Source organism: Siphateles boraxobius, unplaced genomic scaffold (assembly GCF_051911475.1).
Source record: "Siphateles boraxobius isolate OS27281-9 unplaced genomic scaffold, OSU_SipBor_1 8, whole genome shotgun sequence".
Taxonomy (NCBI): domain Eukaryota; kingdom Metazoa; phylum Chordata; class Actinopteri; order Cypriniformes; family Leuciscidae; genus Siphateles; species Siphateles boraxobius.
The window spans coordinates 6697542-6719703 of record NW_027509208.1 but is presented as its reverse complement, the minus strand read 5'-3'; the positions used below and the strand labels follow the sequence as shown (position 1 = coordinate 6719703).

The following is a 22162-nucleotide window of genomic DNA, read 5'->3' as shown; positions in this document are numbered from 1 at the left end:
ATAACGAATTCAACAAAAGTATTATTTTCGAAGTAACACACACACACACACACACACACACACACACACACACACACACACACACACACACACACACACACACACACACACACACACACACACACACAAACAAACAAACACACACTGGAAAAAATGTGTAAGTCAAAAACGTATCTTTTTTCTAACATTATTTCAACTTTTCGGCTTGGCTGCTTCAGATCTTCATCGTTAGGTTACGTCCCTCAACTGCAATTGGACAGCAACTTCGGGAGGTTCTTTCTCATTGGCGGATTGGAAATGATTGACGGGCGATGTGGTTCCGCCTACAAATAATGTAACTAAACTTCTACTGTACAGGTAGGATGGGTGAAATCCAGAAGTGTTGATCTGGTCAGCTGCGCGTGTGATGGAGCTGTTCAACTCTCCTGTTCATAGACGAATTTACTTCTCATTGCCTCTTTTTTCATCATTTTGGACTTAAAGCGGAACTTTTTAAATTGAATACTTTAAGAAATGACTGATACGGACTGAGTTTGATTCGGTTTTTGTGCGTTATTTTCGTAAAGTGCAACTTTAAACAAATTTTATGTTTCTTGTTTTGGATGTAGTGTTGATTTAAAGGGAATAATCATGCCTGATCAACTGACAGTTCCTGATTTTATGGACATTACTAATGAGGACTATAAAGCGCCAACAACATCAGTGTTCTTCTCACGCATGGGCCACTGTAGGAATACAGTTGCCACTTTGGAAGAGGTAAGACACCTTTACAGTTGTCAATTATACGGATGTAACTGTTACCGTATAACAATTTGACACACTAACGCGAAGTTCACAATACACAATTCTAAACTGCATATAGAAAGTCTGTTGTCTAACCCCAGATTATTGGTTTCCTTTAGTAGCTATGTACTATAAAATAGCCTATTTTACGAAAGGAGCCTGGAAAATGACTTCCTTCTTGTAGCACTAAAGCTCAACGTATCCCCTGTTGGAAGTGAACCTCGCCCATGTTCAACTTTCTCATGTAGCTTCTTATCGCAGTGTTATGAAATAAACGTACTACTAGTCTGTTATGTTGACAAAACTCTTAACTTATTTAAGTTTTAGTCTTAAAGTCAGTAATACAGTGTTCACATAATTGTCCAGATATCACATACATTTACCACAACAGTGGTTTGTTAGTAATGAATGCATATATGGCAGATTGTATGCACCCATTTAAAAAAGCCTGTGCCTGTGTGAGGTAACAGAGCTGTCATTAACAAATAGGCTAGGCCTACAGATATTACAGAAATCAGACAAATATAAAAAAATTGTATAAGACTAAAATGATAAACATTTAACACTATTTACAAGATCCCACTAATAAAAATAAAGAAAGTGTCATTAGCATTGGTATGGACACATATCCAAAACAGTTCCTTGGAGTTCCATATACTAAAAAGTAGCATGATTGTGCCATACTGGTTCTGCCATAAACTGTAAAAAAATAAAATAAATGAAGTTGAGAAAACTCATCAACTTAAGAATTTTGAGTATACTCAACTTATCGGGAAAATTAGCCAACTGCATCAACTAAACATTTAAAGGTGGTCTGGGCTTTCATTAACCATAATACGTTTTATAAACACACAGTTTTTTGCTAGTTGATCCAATTTCACTACGCTTACATATTACAGTGATGTATAACCTTTTATTCTTTGTCTAACTTGTGTATTGGTTTTTTGAGCTAACTGAAGAAGTTATGGGGAGTTACTTATTCACCAAAACAAGTTGTTCATACTCCATGAAATGGAAGGAATTTCACTGAAGTGAACATAAATCACTCAAACAGTGATTAACACAATATAATCAAAAACACTAAATAGAGCAAAAACATATATTAATTCTGAATAACAAATATTTATGTTATCATAAGTCCCTATCCATTATTCAAGTGATCAGTGATCAAACAGCAGCTTTTTAATTGGACCCTCACCACCAAACTTGACATTGTATGTTATTGCTGTGTAATATTTTAAGTTGCTTGAGCTAAATTGGCTAATATGGACTTAAATTTTGATGTAATGCTAACATTTTATAGTTCAATCTTTTAAATTGATTTGGAAGTCGATTTTTTGTTGTTGTAGTGTGCAAGGGTTGACCTCCATGATACCATTTATTAGTATTAGGCCTAGTGCGCTTGATGTGTACTGTAAATCATATTTACATTATGTCAGACTCAGATAACCTATGTGTTTTTATGTGGCAACACCAGTAACTGGTTTACATACATTTTAATAGTTAGATCAGGTAGAATTAGAATTAAAAAAAACTTTGTGTATTAACTTTGTACTTATTTCTAGGAATGGAAACAAATATGTATGTTTTCTGTACTTACTAAAACAGTTCTTGTAAAGTTTTGCATTATAGTTTGAAAATTCTTCAATGGAAATATAAAAGAGCTTAGTTTGTGAGAATCGTTCTGAACTCTGTCAGCTTGTTTTAATGGTTGAAAAGATCAGGCTGAACTTTGCTGATGTCTAAGATTAATCAAAAGAAGCTCCACAGCTCTTCTTCTTTTATTGAGATACTGCATTCTGACTCCAAACTTGAACTTAGGATATTGACCTCTGATGAAGGGGGGAAGCGTCAGTCATTACTGATGACAAAGAATCAGCATGTTGATTTTGTCTCATCTCAAATAAATCTCTTTTAAAGGAGATTCTTCATTTCAATGTGATTTTTTAAAAGCAGGCATGAGTAAAATTTACCCCGAGCTCTTAGAGGAACTGGCGTCTTCATGTGACTGGGATACATAGAGGGAGACTCTCTTTATGAGTTGCCCTTCGACACTACCCCATTTTTATTTAGCCTCAATGGAGGAAGTAACTGAAGTAAACACATGTTCATGGTTTATGTATAAACTCTGGACCTGGATCTTGTGCAAATTTCTTTATGCATAAGTTTGCTTATCTATACAAAGCAGCCACCACATATATGTTTCGACATACATGTCACATGCTAGGGTTATTTATTCAAACCCTTCAAATATTTGGATATGCTTTTTCTGTAGTATGAGGTGTAGTACACCCACAGATGCCATAAAAATGGCGGTTAGTCTACTTTTTCTGGTTGTTTCCGGTTTTTCCATCTCTGTGCGTGGTGTCCTGCTGAGACTTGCCTTTGATGAAAACCCCAGTGCAGCTTATATCTCCCATCTCTTTCTCGCCTTTTCTGTTCTCTCTTTCTTTCCCTTCATCTTTACTCATTCCTTAAGGCTAAGGCGGGATGGCTGCCCCACTTCTTGTTCCAGCTTGTCCCATCTAGTCTCTTTCTCGCACATACATGTCTACTCACCGTTTTTGTGTATGCAGTCCTGCTGGTCACTCTCTGTCTTTTGTAAACCAGTGAGCTCAGATTGTACTGTTCTGGAACTCAAGGCCAATTTCTGGAAAGCGTCGCACCTGAACAGACATCAGAGCCTAGGGGTGTATAGTAGTTGGCTACTGTTGTTCTTATTGTATTCTATTGTAATTTGTATACTTCATTGTTATACTTGAATATTCGTAGGAGTATTTTGTACTTTATTTAGTATTATTGAAACTCAGTTGTTTAGTTACATTCCCAAGGAATTTTTTTATTGTTATTTCACGTATCTTTTAAAGTACCAAATGCATTTTTTGCAGGTCATCTTGACAGTCTTTCCTATTTCTGTCCATTTTACTGAGCTTACCCAAGCGGATCAAAATAAAGGGTCCCACTTTATATTAAGTGGCTTTAAGTACTATGTACTTACATCGGAAAATAAGTACAATGTACTTATTGTGTTCATGTTGTATTGTAAAACACTTTTGCTGCTATTGAGGTGTGATACGGGTAAGTTTAGGGGCTGGTGTGGTGGTATGGGTAAGTTTAAGGGTGGGTTAAGGTGTAAGGGAAGGGTCAACTGTGTAATTACAAATGTAATAGCTTGTTTTCACATGACGTCAAGTCACTGCGTTGCCATGGCGATACATACAGATGGAGGGCAGGAAGTGATTTTCTATATTTAGGAATCACTATAACAAACTCAAAATGCCTATGTTTTGCGTCGTTTATGGTTGCTCAAATCGATCAAACCACCAGGAGTTTTTATTGTGTGCCAAAATTTGTTGTTCATAAGGGGGGAAAATACAAGAAATTGACAGAAAAACATCGGAAAAATTGCCTTGCAAACCTACGTCTGCGGTCGGGAGGAGCCGAATGGGAAAATGCCCGTGTGTGTCAGTGATCACTTCGTCAAAGCTGAGTTAATACAGCTTATGTGTCTGTTTGTGCAACGTACCAGTTTTTGAACTTTGTAAAGTCAAAGTATGTCTGTGAGACGAGGTAGTTGCTGATATCTACTGCCTCAATGGCAGGCAAATCTTTCAATTCAGTTGAAAATCGGTCCTCTTCATAACGTATGGATCACGTCCAACATATGATTAGATTTTTTGTTTATATATTTCTCTTGTAATAGCGTCTAAAGGAGTACAGTACGGACTTTCCTCCATCTCGTCCATTGCGTTCTTCACTTCCTGCCCTCCATCTTAATTTTGCGCGTCAACTCAGTCATGTGACTGCAAAAAACCTATTACATAAACTAATTACAGCTGTAATGCTGTTTTTTTAAAATATAAGTACAATGTAAAAACATGTATGTACACAATAAGTCCATTGTATCAAATTATTAATTTCAATGTAAGTACATAGTACTTAAAGCCACTTAATATAAAGAGGGACCAAATAAGGTCCATGTTGAACTTGTATAGCCAATGATAATTTCTTATAAAAAGAATAACTACAATCATTCTTCCTTCTTGTGAAAAGACATCTCCACATTAATGAAACTTTGGTTAAACTGTTTACTTTACAGTTTGTGTATGAATGTTGATTTCTTCAGTCCATTTCTAAAACTAAGAAATTTTACTTTAAAATACTTAAGTCAAGTTAAATATGGAAACACTTTTTATTTTGATTGGAGTATGTTATAAGATCGATACGTTTTAATTGAGTAAAATATTTATAGACAGTATCCATATTTTCTGTGTATTTTAGATAAAATGTACCCATTTAGAAAAATTACTAACTTATTAAATAAATACATTTACACTACTGCTAAAAAGTTTGGGGATGGGTTGATGTTTTATGTTTTATGTTCACCAAGACTGTACTTATTTGATAAAAAATACAGTAATATTGTGAAATATTATTACTATTTAAAATCACTGTTTTCTATTTTAATATATTTTAAAATTAGATTTATTCCTGTGATGGCATAGCTAAATTTTCATCAGAATACCGTCGTCAGTGTCACATTATCCTCCAGAAAATAAATCATTCTAAAATGCTGATTTGCTGTTCAAGAAAGATTTCTTATTATTATCAATGTTGAAAACAGTTGTGCTTCTTAATATATTTTTGTGGAAACCATGATACATATTTTTTTTCAGGATTCTTTGATGAATAAATAGTTCAAAAGAACAAAATTTATTTAGAGATAGACATCTTTTGACACATTAAAATTTTATGCAGTGTCACTTTTGATCAATTTAATGTGTTAAAGAAAGTATTCATTTCTATAAAAAAATCTATAAAAAATATCTTCTTACTGATCCCAAATTTTTTAATGTCATTATATGTCATTGTTGATTAAATGCTCTTTATGCTCAATGTCAGACTGTGAAAGTGTGTAATGAGTGTTGTGAGCTTTGGCAGGCACAAGGCTTATCCCTCGTCAGAAGGTTTTGTCTTGGTGTCGTACCAGACATGATTCCTACATAAACACAGATTTTAGGCCACAAAATAGTATAAAATGTATAAATGTACTTCACTCGGCTCTTTTTGTGCAAAATTCCCAGCATGTGATTCGGCATGAGTGATGGATGTCTAAATTACAGGCTATCTGAGTACGTCTGGATGTAAAAGCATTGTGTCATGTGTGTGTGAGAGGGAAGTATAAACCACACTGTACAAAACTGGTTTACAAGTTATTTGTTATTATAGTTTGACCTATTTAATGCAGAACAAGGTATTGGTTGTGCTTATTAGGCAATAAAATATGCACCATTTTAAAGCGTTGTAAAACATTTTAGGGCCTTTAAGTAAAGATGCATGCAGCTCCTTATTGATGCAGCTTATTCCTTATTGTGGAAATAAACCAATTTGTCTCATACATTTTTTTTTATTCACATAATTATCATTCTGTGTGTATTCAAAACCTGTCCATTCATCATAAGCAAATCCCTTTTAGCATGTTTCATGTTGTTTTGCAGGCGTTGGATCTGGACCGCAGTGTACTCCACAAAATCAAGAAGTCAGTCAAGGCCATAAACAACTCTGGTCTGAGTGAGTATTACAAACAAAGCCACTTCAAGGCAATCCTGCAAGGTTAGCAAAAAAAAAAAAAAGCGTAATGCCTGCTAAACGCTGTGGTATGCAGGGAAGGAGACCAGAGGTCGTGTTTTTAATTTATGAGAGGCTTCACTATGCTTATCATTGAACGAGTCGACAGCCCATTGGCTAATCTTGTGTTTGCTCTTAAACATTTGTTTTGGATTGATCTAGTTTTAGAGTTTACACCGAAAAAAAGCTGTTTTATAAGAGAAGCCATGGACAATTGCGCGACAGGTGATTCAGTTTGCGGCACTTCTGATTCATTTCTATGGTGAAAAGACGATCTCTGAGTACAAAAATGACCATTTGCCGCTGAGCTTTAAACAATAACCAATAACGTTGCACTAATAAGCTAACCAGTTTAGTTTTTGAACGTATAGACAAGTGTGCAATTGTAATTTATCTAAACAATATCATATGATAACAATAGCCAGGACAATGCTTTTTGTTTCATTTACAGTGTGATTCAGGTCATTGTTACTCTAGTAGTGAGCAGGTTTTGTGCTCTAGCTCACACATTCCTCTCATTCTTACCAGGGACACCGATACCTGTTTCTAGCAGGAACCTGCTTATTTCCCCTCTCTACAAGCGCACGTTACTTCTCTTGTGGTGAACAATTAATCCGCACAAGTTAATCCACAGAAAAAAATTGTTTGTCATTATAATCAAAATTTGAAAATTTGCTTGCCCTCTTAAATCTTCACTGATTCTTCTCTGATGATGTCAGTTTGACAGTTTGGGCAGAACATTGTCACCCATTTCCGTCCAACCATCAGAAAACTAAACTAAAATGATTAAAAATGGCTTTTTGTTCATTTAAATAAAGCTGAAATAAAATAAAATATTAGATCACTTCACCTGGCTCTTTTTGTGCAAAATCCTCGAAATGTGATTAAGCATGAGTGATCGGTGGCTAAAGTTCTATGTATACTATATATATATATATATATATATATATATATAAACTAATAAAAATGACAAAAGATAAAACAATTACTAAAACCTGAACTAAAATTAAGATGAAAAGTAAAAAAAGCCAATTCAAATGTAATACACATATATAAATAATACACGGATATCAAAATTAGGGCCCTGTGATGTGGTGTAAAATGGGTCAAATTCTGAAAAGAGTTGAAACGCATGTATTTCAGCACCTGCTTATTCTCTATCCACCTGCAGTACAGTTAAAAACAATGTCATACTTTTTAATACAAACTCTCCTTTTTTCTTATAGCACATAGATTGTGCAATTCATGTTCAGTTCAGACTTTTTGGAAACATTTCAGCTTTACCAAATTTGTATAATGTTATATTATTAATCAGATGCTAAACAAGGCAAGGAAGTGCAAGTTTATTTATACAGCCCATTTTATACACAGTGACATTTCAAAGGGCTTTACATAGACATGATAAAGAGAAAGAAATAAAAGACACACTCATTTATAAAATCATTTAAGAATGAATATTAAATCAGCAATAATTCCTTCTTAGTGAAATGCCTCTAGTGAAGGAGGAGACTTTGTTAGCACACTGTTTCTTCTTTAGATTAAACCAGATCTTAAACAGCCTGTTGGCCTTTTGCTGTACAGCACCTGGGAGTGGTTACTACGCTATTTTTTTTACAGCACTTTGGTCATAAACTAGGAAGTATGTTCTTTTGCAAGCGGTAGGAATTGAAAATGCCCACGTGACAAGAGTTTGCTCATGCCTGCATGAAACACTGTGATAAGGTCAAGCAAAGTGTGTTAAAAACAAATGAGCTTCATAAGGTAACATTTGGAAAATGTATGAAGTATCCTTGATCATCAAACAAACATTTGTATATGATAAATAAATGTGGAAGTTAAATGAACAGACTGTCTATGTGTGTCTTCAGCTCACGTAGAGAATGAGGAGCAGTACATCCAGGCACTGGAGAGGTTTACAGATACCTCTGTGTACAAAGACGATCCTAAGATGTCCGAATACTTCCTCCAATTTGCTAGTTTCACCAAAGAGCTCACTGGTCTCTTGAAGAACTTGGTGAGCTAGTCTCCGACATCCATCTGTAGATCATTTCATGAGACACTATGGGTTTACATGCAGAGTGTTTTCACACACTTGGTGTTTTAACACTTGTTATTGTATACAGACTATACACTTCATTTTGAATTTCCTCATATCATCTCATTTTGTTGCCCACAGCTGCAGAACATGAATAACATCATCACTTTCCCACTAGACAGCCTGCTGAAGGGAGACCTCAAAGGAGTAAAAGGGGTATGTAATGATGTGGAAATATATATATATATATATTTAAATGTCTTGACTGTCTCTTTTGATCAATGTTGGTTTGATCACATCATTAGACATAAGTGTGAACAATTTTGAGTCGTTGTGTGTAAACAATGGAAACTGTTTTAGTTGTGTTTAACTTTTGCCTGCCTGTTTAGTGTTTTGCAACACAAGTGCACCACTGTGTGAAATGTGTTTTAGTGAGTGAGAATGCATTTAGAGTTTTGCAAAAAGATTGCATGAGATTTGCAAACAGTGTTAGTCTATTGAGAATTTGGTTCAAAGAATGGGGTTTAGTGTTTAGCAATTAAGAAAACCAATATTGTTGAGGACTTTGTCCACATCACAGGCAATGTTGTCTCTTGCCAGGCAAAAGGAAAAAACCCTAGTGTGCCAGATCCAGTTTTAACAACACTCGTCCTCATCCTCCTCTTCCTCCTCTTCCTCATCCTCATCCTCCTCTCCCTCTCAGATTGGTTCCATATTGTCTACCTGTGTTTAGCGCTTCGCAACACAAGTGGATAAAGAGTGCATGAGACTTGCAAACAGTGTCTAACTGCCTGAACTTGTTTAAAGTTTTGCAGAAATTGTTCAAATTCAACAAATTGGTTTAGGCTATTGAGAATTGAATTCAGGGAATGGGGTTTAGTCTTAGCAATTGTGAAAAAGTGTAATGAACCAAACTTTCATGTATGTATATATATATATATATATATATATATATATACATAAACATCTTTCATATAAATACATTGATCATGGTGGTTTGTTTAAGTGTGTATTGAATTATTTGACCTTTAAGACTTGATCATCATGTTAACTGTGTTCTCGTTTGTTTTTGCAGGATTTGAAAAAGCCTTTTGATAAAGCATGGAAGGATTACGAAACTAAACTGTAAGCACTTATTAACCTCTTATTATCTCAGAAAAAATATAAACAAGTAATAATTACAAATCAGTGAAATTTAAACTTGAGCCTTAGACACTGTGGGGCGTTATGTTCTTTTATATATTCCAGTACCTTACAGCATGATGCATGAATAGAATCACATTCCTGCAGAGTTTTAATGATTGTAGATCAGATTTATTTATTTCAGATGTTTGAGGGTAATTCATGAGCTTGTAGAATAGCTGAAGAGCTTATTGCAATTTGGGGCCATACCTTAAGTAAACATCAGCACCAGCATTTGTGGTTCGTTTGTGCATTATGAGGCATTGATGAAAGACTAATGTTTTTTTCATGCCAATGCACTAAACTTGTTCACAGGAGCAAGATTGAGAAAGAAAAACGGGAACATGCCAAACAGCACGGTCTGATCAGAACAGAGATCAGCGGAGGGGAGATTGCGGAAGAGATGGAGAAAGAGAGACGCCTCTTTCAGCTTCAGATGTGTGAAGTAAGGAATGTGGTTCATATACAGCCAACATCAGCAGGGACTTTCCTTTATTTTTTTGAATTGGGCAGCAGTGGTGGTCCTGGGGTTGGACAATGACAATGAAACTGAAACACTAGCCAATAAAGTGGCCAATCTTAAGTGATTTTACCTTCCATCAGTAAGAGCAGAGTGTGAAGATTAGCACAGCAATAGTACAGCTGTACAAAAAATATTGCAATCCATACAAGTTGTAACTAAACTTGAAAGCCAATTTCATCATATATTTTCATTATAGCGTATGGTCTGATAGAAAGCAATTGAAAAGATTGTTTTGTGCTGAAATGTTTGATGTGCTTTGTTTTGCAGTATCTCATTAAAGTGAATGAAATTAAAGTCAAGAAGGGGGTTGACCTGCTCCAAAACCTCATCAAATACTTTCATGCTCAGTGCAAGTATGTTTTTTAATAATTATTATTTAATATTATTGCCTGGATTCACAGACAAGGCTTAAGCCTAGTCCAGGACTAAAACTGAAAGCAACTGTTTTGTCTCAAGATGCACACCAGTAATGTTTTTTTCAGGCTTGTTTATAAAAGCTACTTAAATGGCTACTTATATTGAATTTAAGGCCTAATCTGTCTGTGAAACGAGGCCTATATCCCAGTAGCAATATGTTTTATTTCTAAATGAGTATATTGACATAATATATCATTTTTCTCCACAGTTTCTTTCAGGATGGGATAAAAGTTGTGGACAATCTAAAACCTTTCATGGAAAAACTTGCCACGGACTTGACCGCAGTGCGTTTTTTTGATCTGCTCTTTTGAAGGTGTATTTTTTTGTTCAAGACAAAAAAGTTGATTTAATGTTTTTGTTATTATTTGTGTGTGAATCGCAGAACAAGCAGACACAAGATGCAGAAAGGAAACAGCTGATGCAACTGAAAGATATTCTCAAATCTGCCCTGCAGTCAGAGTGTAAAGAGGTGAGCCATTTCCAAGAGCAGTGCTCAGACTATCGATACGACGATACATCGTCATGAACTCCTGACGATGCGCGTATCTGTATCGATACTGTCGTGCTTTTGAATGTAGCTAATTCAGGGCTCGAATTTCAGCACGGGATTGCGAGTATTACGCATTATTCTAATCATGCCCGCAGGTCTCCCACTTATAATACGGGAAATTCCCTCAAACATTGATTGAGTGTCCAGCTGTGCCGCGTCTTCTGTCTCTCAAAATGGGCTGCTAAAGGCAAGCGTCAAACGCGCTGAAGGCGGTGATACTACACTCGCTTTTAGGAGTTGGGACATGACGGAATATTCACTTGCATATTCGGGCGAGCATTGCATTGTTACTTAAGTTTACCATTCGCTCGTCTTTTTAATTCTTACCACGCTAAACATTCAAGCGATTTTAAACTATTCAGTACTCGCACGCTCTCTGGGAGATGGTTTTCTCTGCATGCTTACATAGAGTAAAGCCGCCTCACAAACAGCCCGTGAGTAACAAAAGTTCTTTTTCACGGATTATATCGCTTTTACAGCCAAAAACAAGCAAAATGATGTCAAAAATGTCGGTCTTGGTGAGTATCCAACACAGTCGGTTGTCTTAAATAAGCATAAAATGCATGTAAAAACAGGATCCGTGCACTAGCTCTTAAAGTGACAGCAGCCATATGTGTCTACAACAAAAGATAGCTTTAATTATAAGGAATCTGGATTTATAGTCGATGTATTTAATTTAGTCAGGAGGACTAAAATACTACCCAATGTTATTTTGCATTTAATTACTTCATTAAGTTCTTAATACTAGTGCTAGACCTATTCAAAAACTTTTCTCTAGGCTATCTTTATTCTATTGTATTTATTTGTTTAAAATGATTTCAACATAATGTAAAGAAATTACTGTGTTTGGTGTACATTCCAACACTTATTCAAAACTAAATAGTTTTTCAGTTATCACAACTGTTATTCAACACTGTTTATTCAATAAAGATATTACTGTTACTAAACTCTGCTCAAAAGAAATTTTAATTCCAAATTGATCCATATCTTGATGCGTATCTTATCGTGGCTTTAGTATAATGATGCGTATCGTATTGTGACATTGTTGTGATACACAGCCCTCATGATTGTAAACTATGATTGATAGGAAGATTGCTTAATTTTTGTGGTAACTCTTGTTTTGTTTGTTTGTATGGTGAAAGGACATTCAGGCAAAGCAGAATGCTGGCTATAGTCTTCACCAACTGCAGGGCAATAAAGCTCACGGCACAGAGCGCTCCGGGATGCTTCTCAAACGCAGCGAGGGGTGAGTTCGTCTGGTGCTTTAAAGATATTACCAAGCATTGAGAACTTTTTTTAGGCCATTGAATGTTCTGTAAAGTTTGTGTGATGAAGGCTTTTCTCGATATTACAGACTGAGGAAGGTTTGGCAGAAAAGGAAGTGCTCTGTGAAAAATGGACTATTGACTATTTCTCATGGAACGGTAGGGGAACGAAACAGGCACTCTGTTTCTCCTTTCAGAATTATGTTTTAGTTTTACAAGCTTCCCGTCACCATTTAACAGCAGTTTGAATGAAGGAAAAACATACGAGTTGAAAGAACTTAATCTCAAATACCATTTAATGGCATAATTTGAGAAAATAATGCAGATCAGAATATCCAAGTTGGATATATCATGTTTACTCATTTATTGCTATAGAATACATCTTTTTACATCCTAGAGGAATGATTCCTTTATCTTCATGGGTGATTTTAAGATATTTAAGTAGCAATTAATATTTTTCTGCCCTAAGGATCTGCCAATGACTATATAATGTAATATAGATTGTTCATGTATTAAAAGCTATTTTTATACGGATAATAAATTTAAATATTTTAATAAATATAATTAGATATATCTATAATACGAATATATTATAATTTTTAATAGAATTAGTCAAGAATACAAAAATATTTGTATCAAATAGATTTATTAAATATATTATATAATATCAGTTAATTCATATTTGTCATTTTAGAGGGTAATAAATGTTCTATCTCTCGTTTTCTTGCAGGCCAACACACCGCCAGCAAACCTGAACCTCTTAACCTGCCAAGTGAAGCGTAACCCAGATGAGAAAAAAAGCTTTGATCTTATATCCCGTAATATACTAGCACAGTCACAGCACAATACAGTCATAAATACAGAGCCAGTCTGTCATAGCTCATATGGTTGGTTGATCATCTTTATTTGCTTACTATTCTCTTCTATCTTCTAGATGACAGAACGTATCACTTCCAGACAGAGGACGAGGCAGAGTGTCAAATGTGAGTGTGTGTGCTCCTATGATGATTTAACATGATAGACATTTTACACAATATATATATCACATGATCTATATTGTGAATATCATGTGGAATGTAATTATTATGTCCATCACCTTTATCTTTTCATCTGTATCTCTCTATTTCAGATGGGTGTCTGTGCTCCAGAATAGTAAAGAGGAGGCCCTGAACAACGCCTTTAAGGATGATCAGAACGAGTGTGAGAACAACATTGTACAGGAGCTGACTAAAGCTATTGTGGGAGAGGTGAAGAAGATGAGTGGCAATGATGTGTGCTGTGACTGTGGAGCTTCCGGTAAGCAATATAGAAGTGATGTAACTTAGTGGCTAAAGTAATAGTTCACCCAAAATTGAAAATGATCCCATAATTTACTCACCCTCAAGGCAAAAGTTATTTTAAAAAAGATCAGCTCTTCCAAGCTTTATAATGGGAATGAATAGAGCCTACATTTTTAAAGCTTCAAAAAGCACATCCAACCATCATAGAAGTAATCCATACGGCTCCAGCTGGTTAATAAAGGCCCTCTGAAGCGCAGCAATGTGTTTTTGTAAGAAAGAAAAAAGTTTATATAGTTTATAAACTATAATCCCTGGCTTCCGGTAACGGCCGTATGTGAGTCTAGTACCTACGGAAGAGTGACCTCTGACCTCTCTCACTTTTTTAAAGAATTTTTAGAATTGAAATGTATACGTTACCGTTCCAAAGTTTGGGGTCTGAAAAAAAAATGTTTCACTGTTTCCACAAAATTATTAAGCAGCACAATTATCTTCAACATTGCAGGCTTAGTAAGCATAAGCAACTTTTTTCAGAAACTTTTGAACGGTAGTGTATATAACTATTAGATATCACTTATTTTTTCAGTAGTATTTATCATGCACAAAACAAAACAATGAGACCTTTTATTAGGGTGGCAGAATTAACAGAAAGATTTAAAAAACATAAGATTTGAATGATGGCTGAATCAAATGAGTTACTGAATTGTTTTTGTTGTTTTCCGCTTGATTTGCACAGACTCAAATAGATATTTTAGCAGGCCGTGATTATTGCCTCAGCTCGTACTGCTATTTAAAAGAAATGTAAATCTACACCCTGTGCTTCCTGTTTTGCATCTGGCCTTTCAACTTCTCTTTGTACATTGCATGAAACTTAGTCATCCCAGTAGAACTTGTTTTATTGTTATCTAGATCAGAATTTTGATGATACGTCTGTGGCTTTTCACTTGTTGTCGCTGCAGATCCAACATGGCTCTCCACGAACCTGGGTGTGTTGATTTGCATAGAATGCTCTGGAATCCATAGGGAAATGGGAGTCCACTACTCCAGAATACAGTCTCTGACACTGGATGTCTTGGGCACGTCTGAACTCCTGGTAAATTCTTGCTACAACTTGGTACTTGTTTGGCAGTAATTGCAAACATATAGGTTGTGACGGTATTAAATGTGTTGCAGCTTGCTAACAGCATAGGCAATGCTGGATTTAACGAAATCATGGAGGCAAACCTGTCGGCCGAGGAGATTCCCAAACCCAACCCTTCTAGTGACATGTGAGCAACAGATCAGTTTCATTGACAGTTATTTTTTTGTGATTTTTTTTTATTTTTTTTCATTCATTATGCATGTTTAAAATATATATATTTTTTTTTACATATTCAAAAAATTCTGTTTATTTTAAGCTGTAAATTAAAAAATCACTAGATTTTAGTTTAGTCTACACATCATAAATTACTTTACTTTTTCTCTCTCTCAATCGTCCTTCAGGCATGTGCGAAAAGACTTCATTACAGCCAAATACACAGAGAAGCGTTTTGCTCAGCGGAAGTATGCAGATAACACAGCCCGACTGCACGCACTGTGTGACGCGGTAAAGTCCCGGGACATCTTCTCTTTGATCCAGGTATACGCTGAAGGATTGGACCTGATGGAGACCATTCATCAGACTAACCAACATGTGAGTCGTATAGTCATTGTGCTTTGTCTTTTTATTGAGTTCTCCTGACGAGCTGCACACAAAAACAGCATCTAACACCACATGTGGAGTCCAATTCACGAACAAATGATTATAAACCGGTTCTTTTTAGCTAAATAAATACAGACAGTGTTTTGTGTCAGTATAATTTTTCAATAAATGTATGCATGCATGTATGTATATAAAATTCTGCCTTTCACTTACAGGAACCAGGTGAGACAGCGCTACATCTAGCAGTACGAATGGTGGACCGGAACTCACTCCATATTGTGGACTTCCTTGTACAAAACAGGTGCTCTGCTGATGCTCTGTACTGCAGCTAAAAGTATTCATGGTTTTTACATATTATGAAGACATTTTACATGTCCAATATGTGTGTGCATGTGTTTGTGAATGCAGTGGGAATTTAGATAAGCAGACTGCCAAAGGAAGCACTGCACTGCACTACTGCTGCTTGACTGACAATAGTGAATGTATGAAGCTGCTACTGCGGGGAAAAGCATCTGGCACCATTAGTAAGAGTTCATGTAATATGCTGCTTTAACCTCTGGAATTCAAACTACACAAAATGCATTTCAAAAAATCTAAATCATTTATAATGAAAAAATAATAAAAAAGTGGTTAAAATATTTTTCTTGTCTGAAAATGGAAAAAAAATATGTCAGAAAAGAAAAACTTGGGGGAAAAAATAAATGTGTTTTTCTTGTAGCTAATGATGCAGGAGAGACTCCTCTGGATCTGGCACAGCGTCTCAGACACTCAAAATGCGAGGAGCTGGTGTGTATATTTGTTATCTTGCGTGCAGTTTGCAATGCCAACAGAAATTCATTTTGCTCTGTTCTTTTCTTGAGAGCAAGTTCCTGGCCTTGCCTGAGATTGTGTTCAAGCAAATTCCTCTCCAACGTGTTCTTCTGCGTTGTGTGATTTACAGCTGACTCAGGCGCAGACAGGGAAGTTCAATGTCCATGTGCATGTGGAGTATGACTGGCGTCTGCATAATGATGACCTAGACGAGAGCGAGGATGAGATGGAAGACAAGGTTAACATGCTTTTCAATTGTGTACTCAAAAGATCACATTCAATTCAGTTATACTATCCTTAAAGGGATAATTCACCCAAAAAGTTCCGGCATCATTTACTCACCCTCAAGTTGTTTCAAACCTGAATGAATTTCTTTCTTCTGCTGAACACAAAGAAAGATATTTTGAAGAATATGGGTAACCAAACAGTTAATGGACCCCATTGACTTCCACAGTATGGAAAAAATACTATGGAAGTCAATGGGGTCCATCAACTGTTTGGTTGACGACATTCTTCAAAATATCATCTTTTGTGTTTAGCAGAAGAAAGAAGTTCATACAGGTTTGGAACAACTTGATGAGTAAATGATGACAGAACTTTCATTTTTGGGTGAACTATCCCTTTAAAAATAGTATATTCAGCAAGGATGGATTAAAGGTGCAGTGTGTGACTTTTAGCGACATCTAGCGGTTCGGTTGCGAGTTTACACTAAGGGCTCAGCCCACCGCTCACCCCTCCCTTTCGAAGAAGCTACCGTGGCGAAAACGGGACAAACATCATCATCTGAGACGGCAGAGAATAGCCAGAGTAAACCAAGCTTCTGTACCACAGTCCATTATAAACCACATCATGGATAAAGTTTACAAAGCCATAGTCAGGTGAGGATCAAAGGTCTTAATAAGTAATATAATAATAGCAATTAGTTGATTTTCTCACGAACGTAACCAGCACATTTCTCCCCTCATAGAAAACCCATAATACAGCGAGGGAGAAGAACCACATGAAACTATATTTTTTTCTTACAGGGTAGTAAAAGTTTAGCTGGCTAATATGAGCTGTTACTGTGGCTGAGCTGGTTAAAGCGTTAAGCCTTGTTTATACTTGACGCGTCCCATGAGCCTAAAGCTGCCTGCGGCAAAAATAACGTGATTGTAACAGCGCGCGCGCCTCCGCATCCCCTAGACACCATTTACTACACACAATAGGCTTTTTTTTTTCTCTGATTTTGGAAACTCGATCGACTTAAAATGCTTCAAAGATCGACGGGTTGGTGATTCCTGTAACTGTTTTACGGTCAATGACAAGAGTACTAATCAGCTGTCTCACGAACGTAACCAGCACATTTATCCCCACATAGCAAGGCCATAACACAGCGAGGGAGAAGAATTAAGTTACATGAAACAATCCAACTACATATTTTACACCACTGACAAGGGAAAAGTCACTACTCACGGTGTTTATCGCTAGCTTCTAGCTTTCTGCGGCTTCTCTTTCAAGGTAGAGACGAAACGCGCTCTGTAACGCTGTTTGTTCGCTGTCGGCTACGGTAGAAACATGACGTCACAATATGTCGACCTTCATAGAAGGGGATTCCCGCGCCTATGTAGATAAATGCCTCATTCTAAGGTAATAAAAACATTACGGTTTATTAAGTAAGTTCTTTATACACCACTGAACACATAGTTATGGATGTCATATTGCATTTCTTTTAATAGATACTCACATTTTTTACACATTGCACCTTTAAATTGATCAGAAGTGACAGTAAAGACATTTATAATGTTACCAAAAATTAATATTTCAAATAAATGCTGTTCTTTTGAACTTTATATTGATCAAAGTATCATGGAAAATTTTTAAAAAGTGGGGGGATCAAGGTTTCCACAAAAATATTAAGCAGCACAATGTTTTTTAACGTTGATATTTATAAGAAATGTTTCTTGAGAACCAAATCAGCATATTAAAATGATTTCTGAAGGATCATGTGACAGAACATATGCGATAGAAGTATTTTACACATTCATATATATACAGAGTCCAAAATAACTGACTCATTCATGGTTCACTTCATAGTGAATGTCTTAAAGATCTCTATATAAAGATCAAAATGTATTTGGACAAAGGGAATATTGAGCACTTTGTGTGACATTTGACACGTTGATTCCGAATTGCAAAATTAAAAAATCTTAAAATTGATCTGAACATACAAAGTGAGACATAGACAATTCATAGTTGAATCATAATTCAATCCACAGATGTTCTTTAGATGTGAATATTGGTACAGTCTGGCTCATCCTTATGTCATTGATTTTGGGTTTCAGCCCATTCCCAACAGGCGTGAGGAGCGTCCAGTAAGCTGTATTTTTCCAGGCAGTGGCCCCATGATGCCCAACATGAGCGCTCTGGCACGGGACGTGGCTAACGTGGTTAATAGCAAGCAGAGGGCTTTTATTCCTAGTATGATCTGCAACGAGACTTACGGCACCATGCTTGATATTAGCCCACCGCCATTGGGTTTACCTGGTATTCCTCTTCTACCCCCTCGTACCTTAGGAAGAGGTGAGTAGAATTCAGGCAAAGTGAGTTGAGGATTTTTTGCTAGTAAATTCGGGTTTAATTCTTGTAGATTAAGTAAACATAAATTGCATATATTATGTGTGTTTGTGATGTCAGGGTGGAGTCCTCCCATGGAGACGGTCGGGAGGCAGAGATCATGTTCAGACCCTTCAAACCCTCAGAATCCAGAAAGGAACAACTCCGTATATGGTGAGCCTGATACAGTGTATATATATATATATATATATTACAAAACTTTTATCCTATCATATACATTTATCTGATCAAAAATACAATAAAATAGTAACATTTTGAGATGTTAATATTTTTCACATGATCCTTCAGAAATCATTCCAATAGGCTTTTATTTGAAGTATAAATGTTTTGTAAATGTCTTTACTGTCAGTCTGATCAATTTAATTTGTTCTTGCTGAATAAAAGTATTATTTTCTTTAAGAAAATCTTAATGGCTCCAAATGTTGTTGTTTTTTGGTAACACTTTCAAAAATGTTTAACATTATTTAACTACTTTAAGATAAACTAAAAATTAACAATAATTCTACTGCATTTATTAACAATAGTTAATGTTAATCTCAACATTACTACATTTTTAAAAACAAAAGTTGTATCTGTGAACATTAGTTAATGCACTGTGAACTAACATTAATATTTGTATTAACTAACATTAACAAAGGGTAATAAATTGCTGTAAAAATATGTTAATTGTTAATATGCATAAACTAACGTTAACTAATAAGACCTTACTGTAAAGTGTTCGTTTTTTTTTATTTTTTTTTTATACATGGTAGCTAGTTTTTTGCTCCATAATGCTCTACCAGATCTACCAGCTGGTCAACCAATTAAAACACTAGAAACCAGCTACAATGATCCAAAACCAAACAGTTTTTTATTCTTGCAGGCAGAAGCATAAGTCATTATCATAACAGGTCTTGTCTCTCCTGTAGTTCTCCCCCCGGCTCCGCCACCTCCTCCTGCTGCCAAGAGACCACCGCCTCCAGATCCAAAGGCAACTCTTCTCCAAGGGTCTCTGGTTCCACCTTCACCCTCCGCACCCCCAGTTATACCCCCCGTCCCCCCAGTTATACCCTCCGCACCCCCAGTTATACCCCCCGTCCCAGTTAGACCAGCTTCCATAGTGCCACCTGCTCCAGTGTTGCCCACTTCATTTTCAAATAAACCCCCGCCTCCACCTATACCCACACAGCCAAAAGCCCCTGTCCCCAAACCAGTGAAATCCCCTGTTCGGTAAGTAACATTGATCCGATGCTGTGTTTCTTTAAAGAGATTTCAGCTGTTGGTTTTGTAGCATTGTCTACATTATGTCAGCTGCCCTGTTCTGTGTATTTCTCAGGGATCCTGTTGGTCCATTTAGTAAAGATGTAAATGTAAATAAAGCTCCACCCAGTGTCCCCCGACCAAGTAACAAAACAGGTTAATATAATAATATTTATATATATATATGATAAATATACCACTAGAGCCAAAAAAATTATGTTAGATGGAAATAAGTCTAAATTGTGATTTCCAACAGAACGGTCTCCTCCAAACTCCGGGCCGTCATCTGCCTCCGCACCAGCTCCCAAACCCAGAACGGCCCCACCTGTAAGTGACCGTTTAAGACAGACATTGAAATTTAATCCCCCCCCCCCCCCCCCCCACCCACCACAAAAGTGCACTACCTTTCACAAGTCATGCACTCACCAAGGCTGCATTAATGTGATTAAAAAACAAACCAAAAAACAACAACAGTGAATGAAAACAGTAAAGACTAAACTAATACAAATAATATTGTTAAAAATATTACCATTTATTTATATTTTTCTATTTTGGCATATTTAAGAATGTAATGTATTCCTGTGATGGCAAAAAGGTTTTCAGAATCATTACTCCTGTCTTCAGTGTATGCTGATTTGGTGCTCAAGAAACATTTCTCATTATTAAATTGAAAACAGTTGAAAAAGGATTCTTTGATGAATAGGAAGTTTAAAAGAACAGCATTGATTAGAAATAGAAAGCTTTGGTAACATTATAAATCTTTACTGTCACCTCTGATCAATTTACACATTCAATTGATCAGAAGTGACAGTGAAGAGATGTATAATTTCTTGCTGAACAAAAGTATTAATTTCTTTGAAAAAATATTACACAAATTCCTGAACTACAGTTTATATTTATTTTAAGTTTTAAATTATTATTTTTAATTATTATAAAAAAAATTCATTTAAAAGTCTTTAAAGAGTTTCCCCAAAAATATCTTTACATTTAAGACACAATTAAATGTGGAATTTCATTGGATTACAAAATATCAAACCAAGTGGCATCTGCAAACATGAAAAGTGTTTGTGCTATCTTTCTTTAATATAAATGTTACTTGATATTTTGTTATATAAATTTTAACTGTGATGTAAGTGTCAAACTAAAACATTTGCTTTCTATTTGTTTCAGAAGCCGAGACCTAAGAGGGTAAAGGCCATATATAACTGCCGGGCTGATAACGTAGATGAACTGACCTTCTCAGAAGGAGAGGTGATAATAGTAGATGGAGAGGAGGACAAGGAGTGGTGGGTGAGTATAAAGTCATACTTACACAGTACATGCACAGATCAGCTGACTGAATCATGTGTGATCTTGATTGGCTCTTCCTGGTTTCCTGCAGGTGGGCCACATTGATGGGGAGCCGACCAGGAAGGGCGTTTTCCCTGTCTCGTTTGTTCACTTCATCACTGAATGATGTCATACACTGCTCTCTTACTAAGATCACATGCTCAGACTTTTTATAACAGAAACCTAAGACCACTGATTATTTAACAATGGATTTGCCAATTGGCCATCTTTCTGGCTGAATGTAGCCAGAATGCATTCTGGCTATGCATATTACAGGAACCGTTTCTTTTTATAAAGTATATGTTTGGATCCTTAATCTCATCTTTATTGTGCTTTTTGTCTATATCAAATATCAGTTGCAGAGCAACTCTTATTTTGCATAATTAAGTGACATGTTAAACCATGTTGCTTGTATACAAGTTATGTTCCCCAAGTTCTGTTACCAAACAAGCCATTAAACCTTTTCCTCTGTACATTTAAAAGACTGTTTTTATTTTCAGCACTTGAGATATATTTTTTACAAAAATAACTGACAAAAATGGCAAGTAGTGGCTTTGAAACAGCTCACTGTTATGTTATACAATTTAATAGTTACACTGCTGTGGAAACGGTTTTCTATTTTCATCCATTTTACAACACTGGATTTTCGGTATCAGTACTGCAGTTTTCGGTGTCACACGATCCTTCAGAAATTATTTTTATATGCTAATTAAATGTACTCCCTAAGAAATTCTTATATCAATTTTGTAAACAATTTATTTACTTTAACCATTTTGTGGAAATTGATACTTTTTTTCAGGATTCTTTAATGAACAAAGTTCAAAAGAACA

At 35.9% G+C, this 22162-nt stretch overlaps 1 protein-coding gene across 2 annotated transcripts; it reads left to right on the top strand.

Moving 5' to 3' along the window:
• The first annotated feature begins 306 nt into the window (after window positions 1-306).
• Window positions 307-21814, top strand: asap2b (ArfGAP with SH3 domain, ankyrin repeat and PH domain 2b). Of its 2 annotated transcripts, none has more exons than XM_077220894.1 (28): window positions 307-756; window positions 6282-6354; window positions 8280-8425; window positions 8588-8662; window positions 9522-9571; window positions 9944-10073; window positions 10419-10504; window positions 10777-10852; window positions 10951-11037; window positions 12261-12364; window positions 12473-12542; window positions 13114-13201; window positions 13318-13366; window positions 13513-13679; window positions 14620-14753; window positions 14834-14928; window positions 15143-15332; window positions 15557-15642; window positions 15750-15865; window positions 16060-16127; window positions 16282-16389; window positions 18473-18710; window positions 18825-18917; window positions 19673-19973; window positions 20080-20159; window positions 20260-20330; window positions 21174-21293; window positions 21385-21814. In XM_077220894.1, the coding sequence occupies exons 1-28, from the start codon at window positions 631-633 to the stop codon at window positions 21457-21459; spliced, it is 3102 nt and encodes a 1033-aa protein (XP_077077009.1). In that variant the 5' UTR covers window positions 307-630; the 3' UTR covers window positions 21460-21814. The 2 variants fall into 2 exon arrangements, with proteins under 2 accessions (XP_077077009.1, XP_077077010.1); XM_077220895.1 differs by having other exon boundaries at window positions 322-756; window positions 21177-21293.
• Window positions 21815-22162: the final 348 nt, after the last annotated feature.

Coding starts and splice junctions, on each gene's coding strand:
- asap2b (XM_077220894.1), top strand. CDS start 631: ATGCCTGATCAACTGACAGTTCCTGATTTTATGGACATTACTAATGAG. Junction 9,572..9,943: donor AAGGATTACGAAACTAAACT/GTAAGCACTTAT, acceptor ACTTGTTCACAG/GAGCAAGATTGAGAAAGAAA. Junction 18,918..19,672: donor AAGGAACAACTCCGTATATG/GTGAGCCTGATA, acceptor TCTCTCCTGTAG/TTCTCCCCCCGGCTCCGCCA.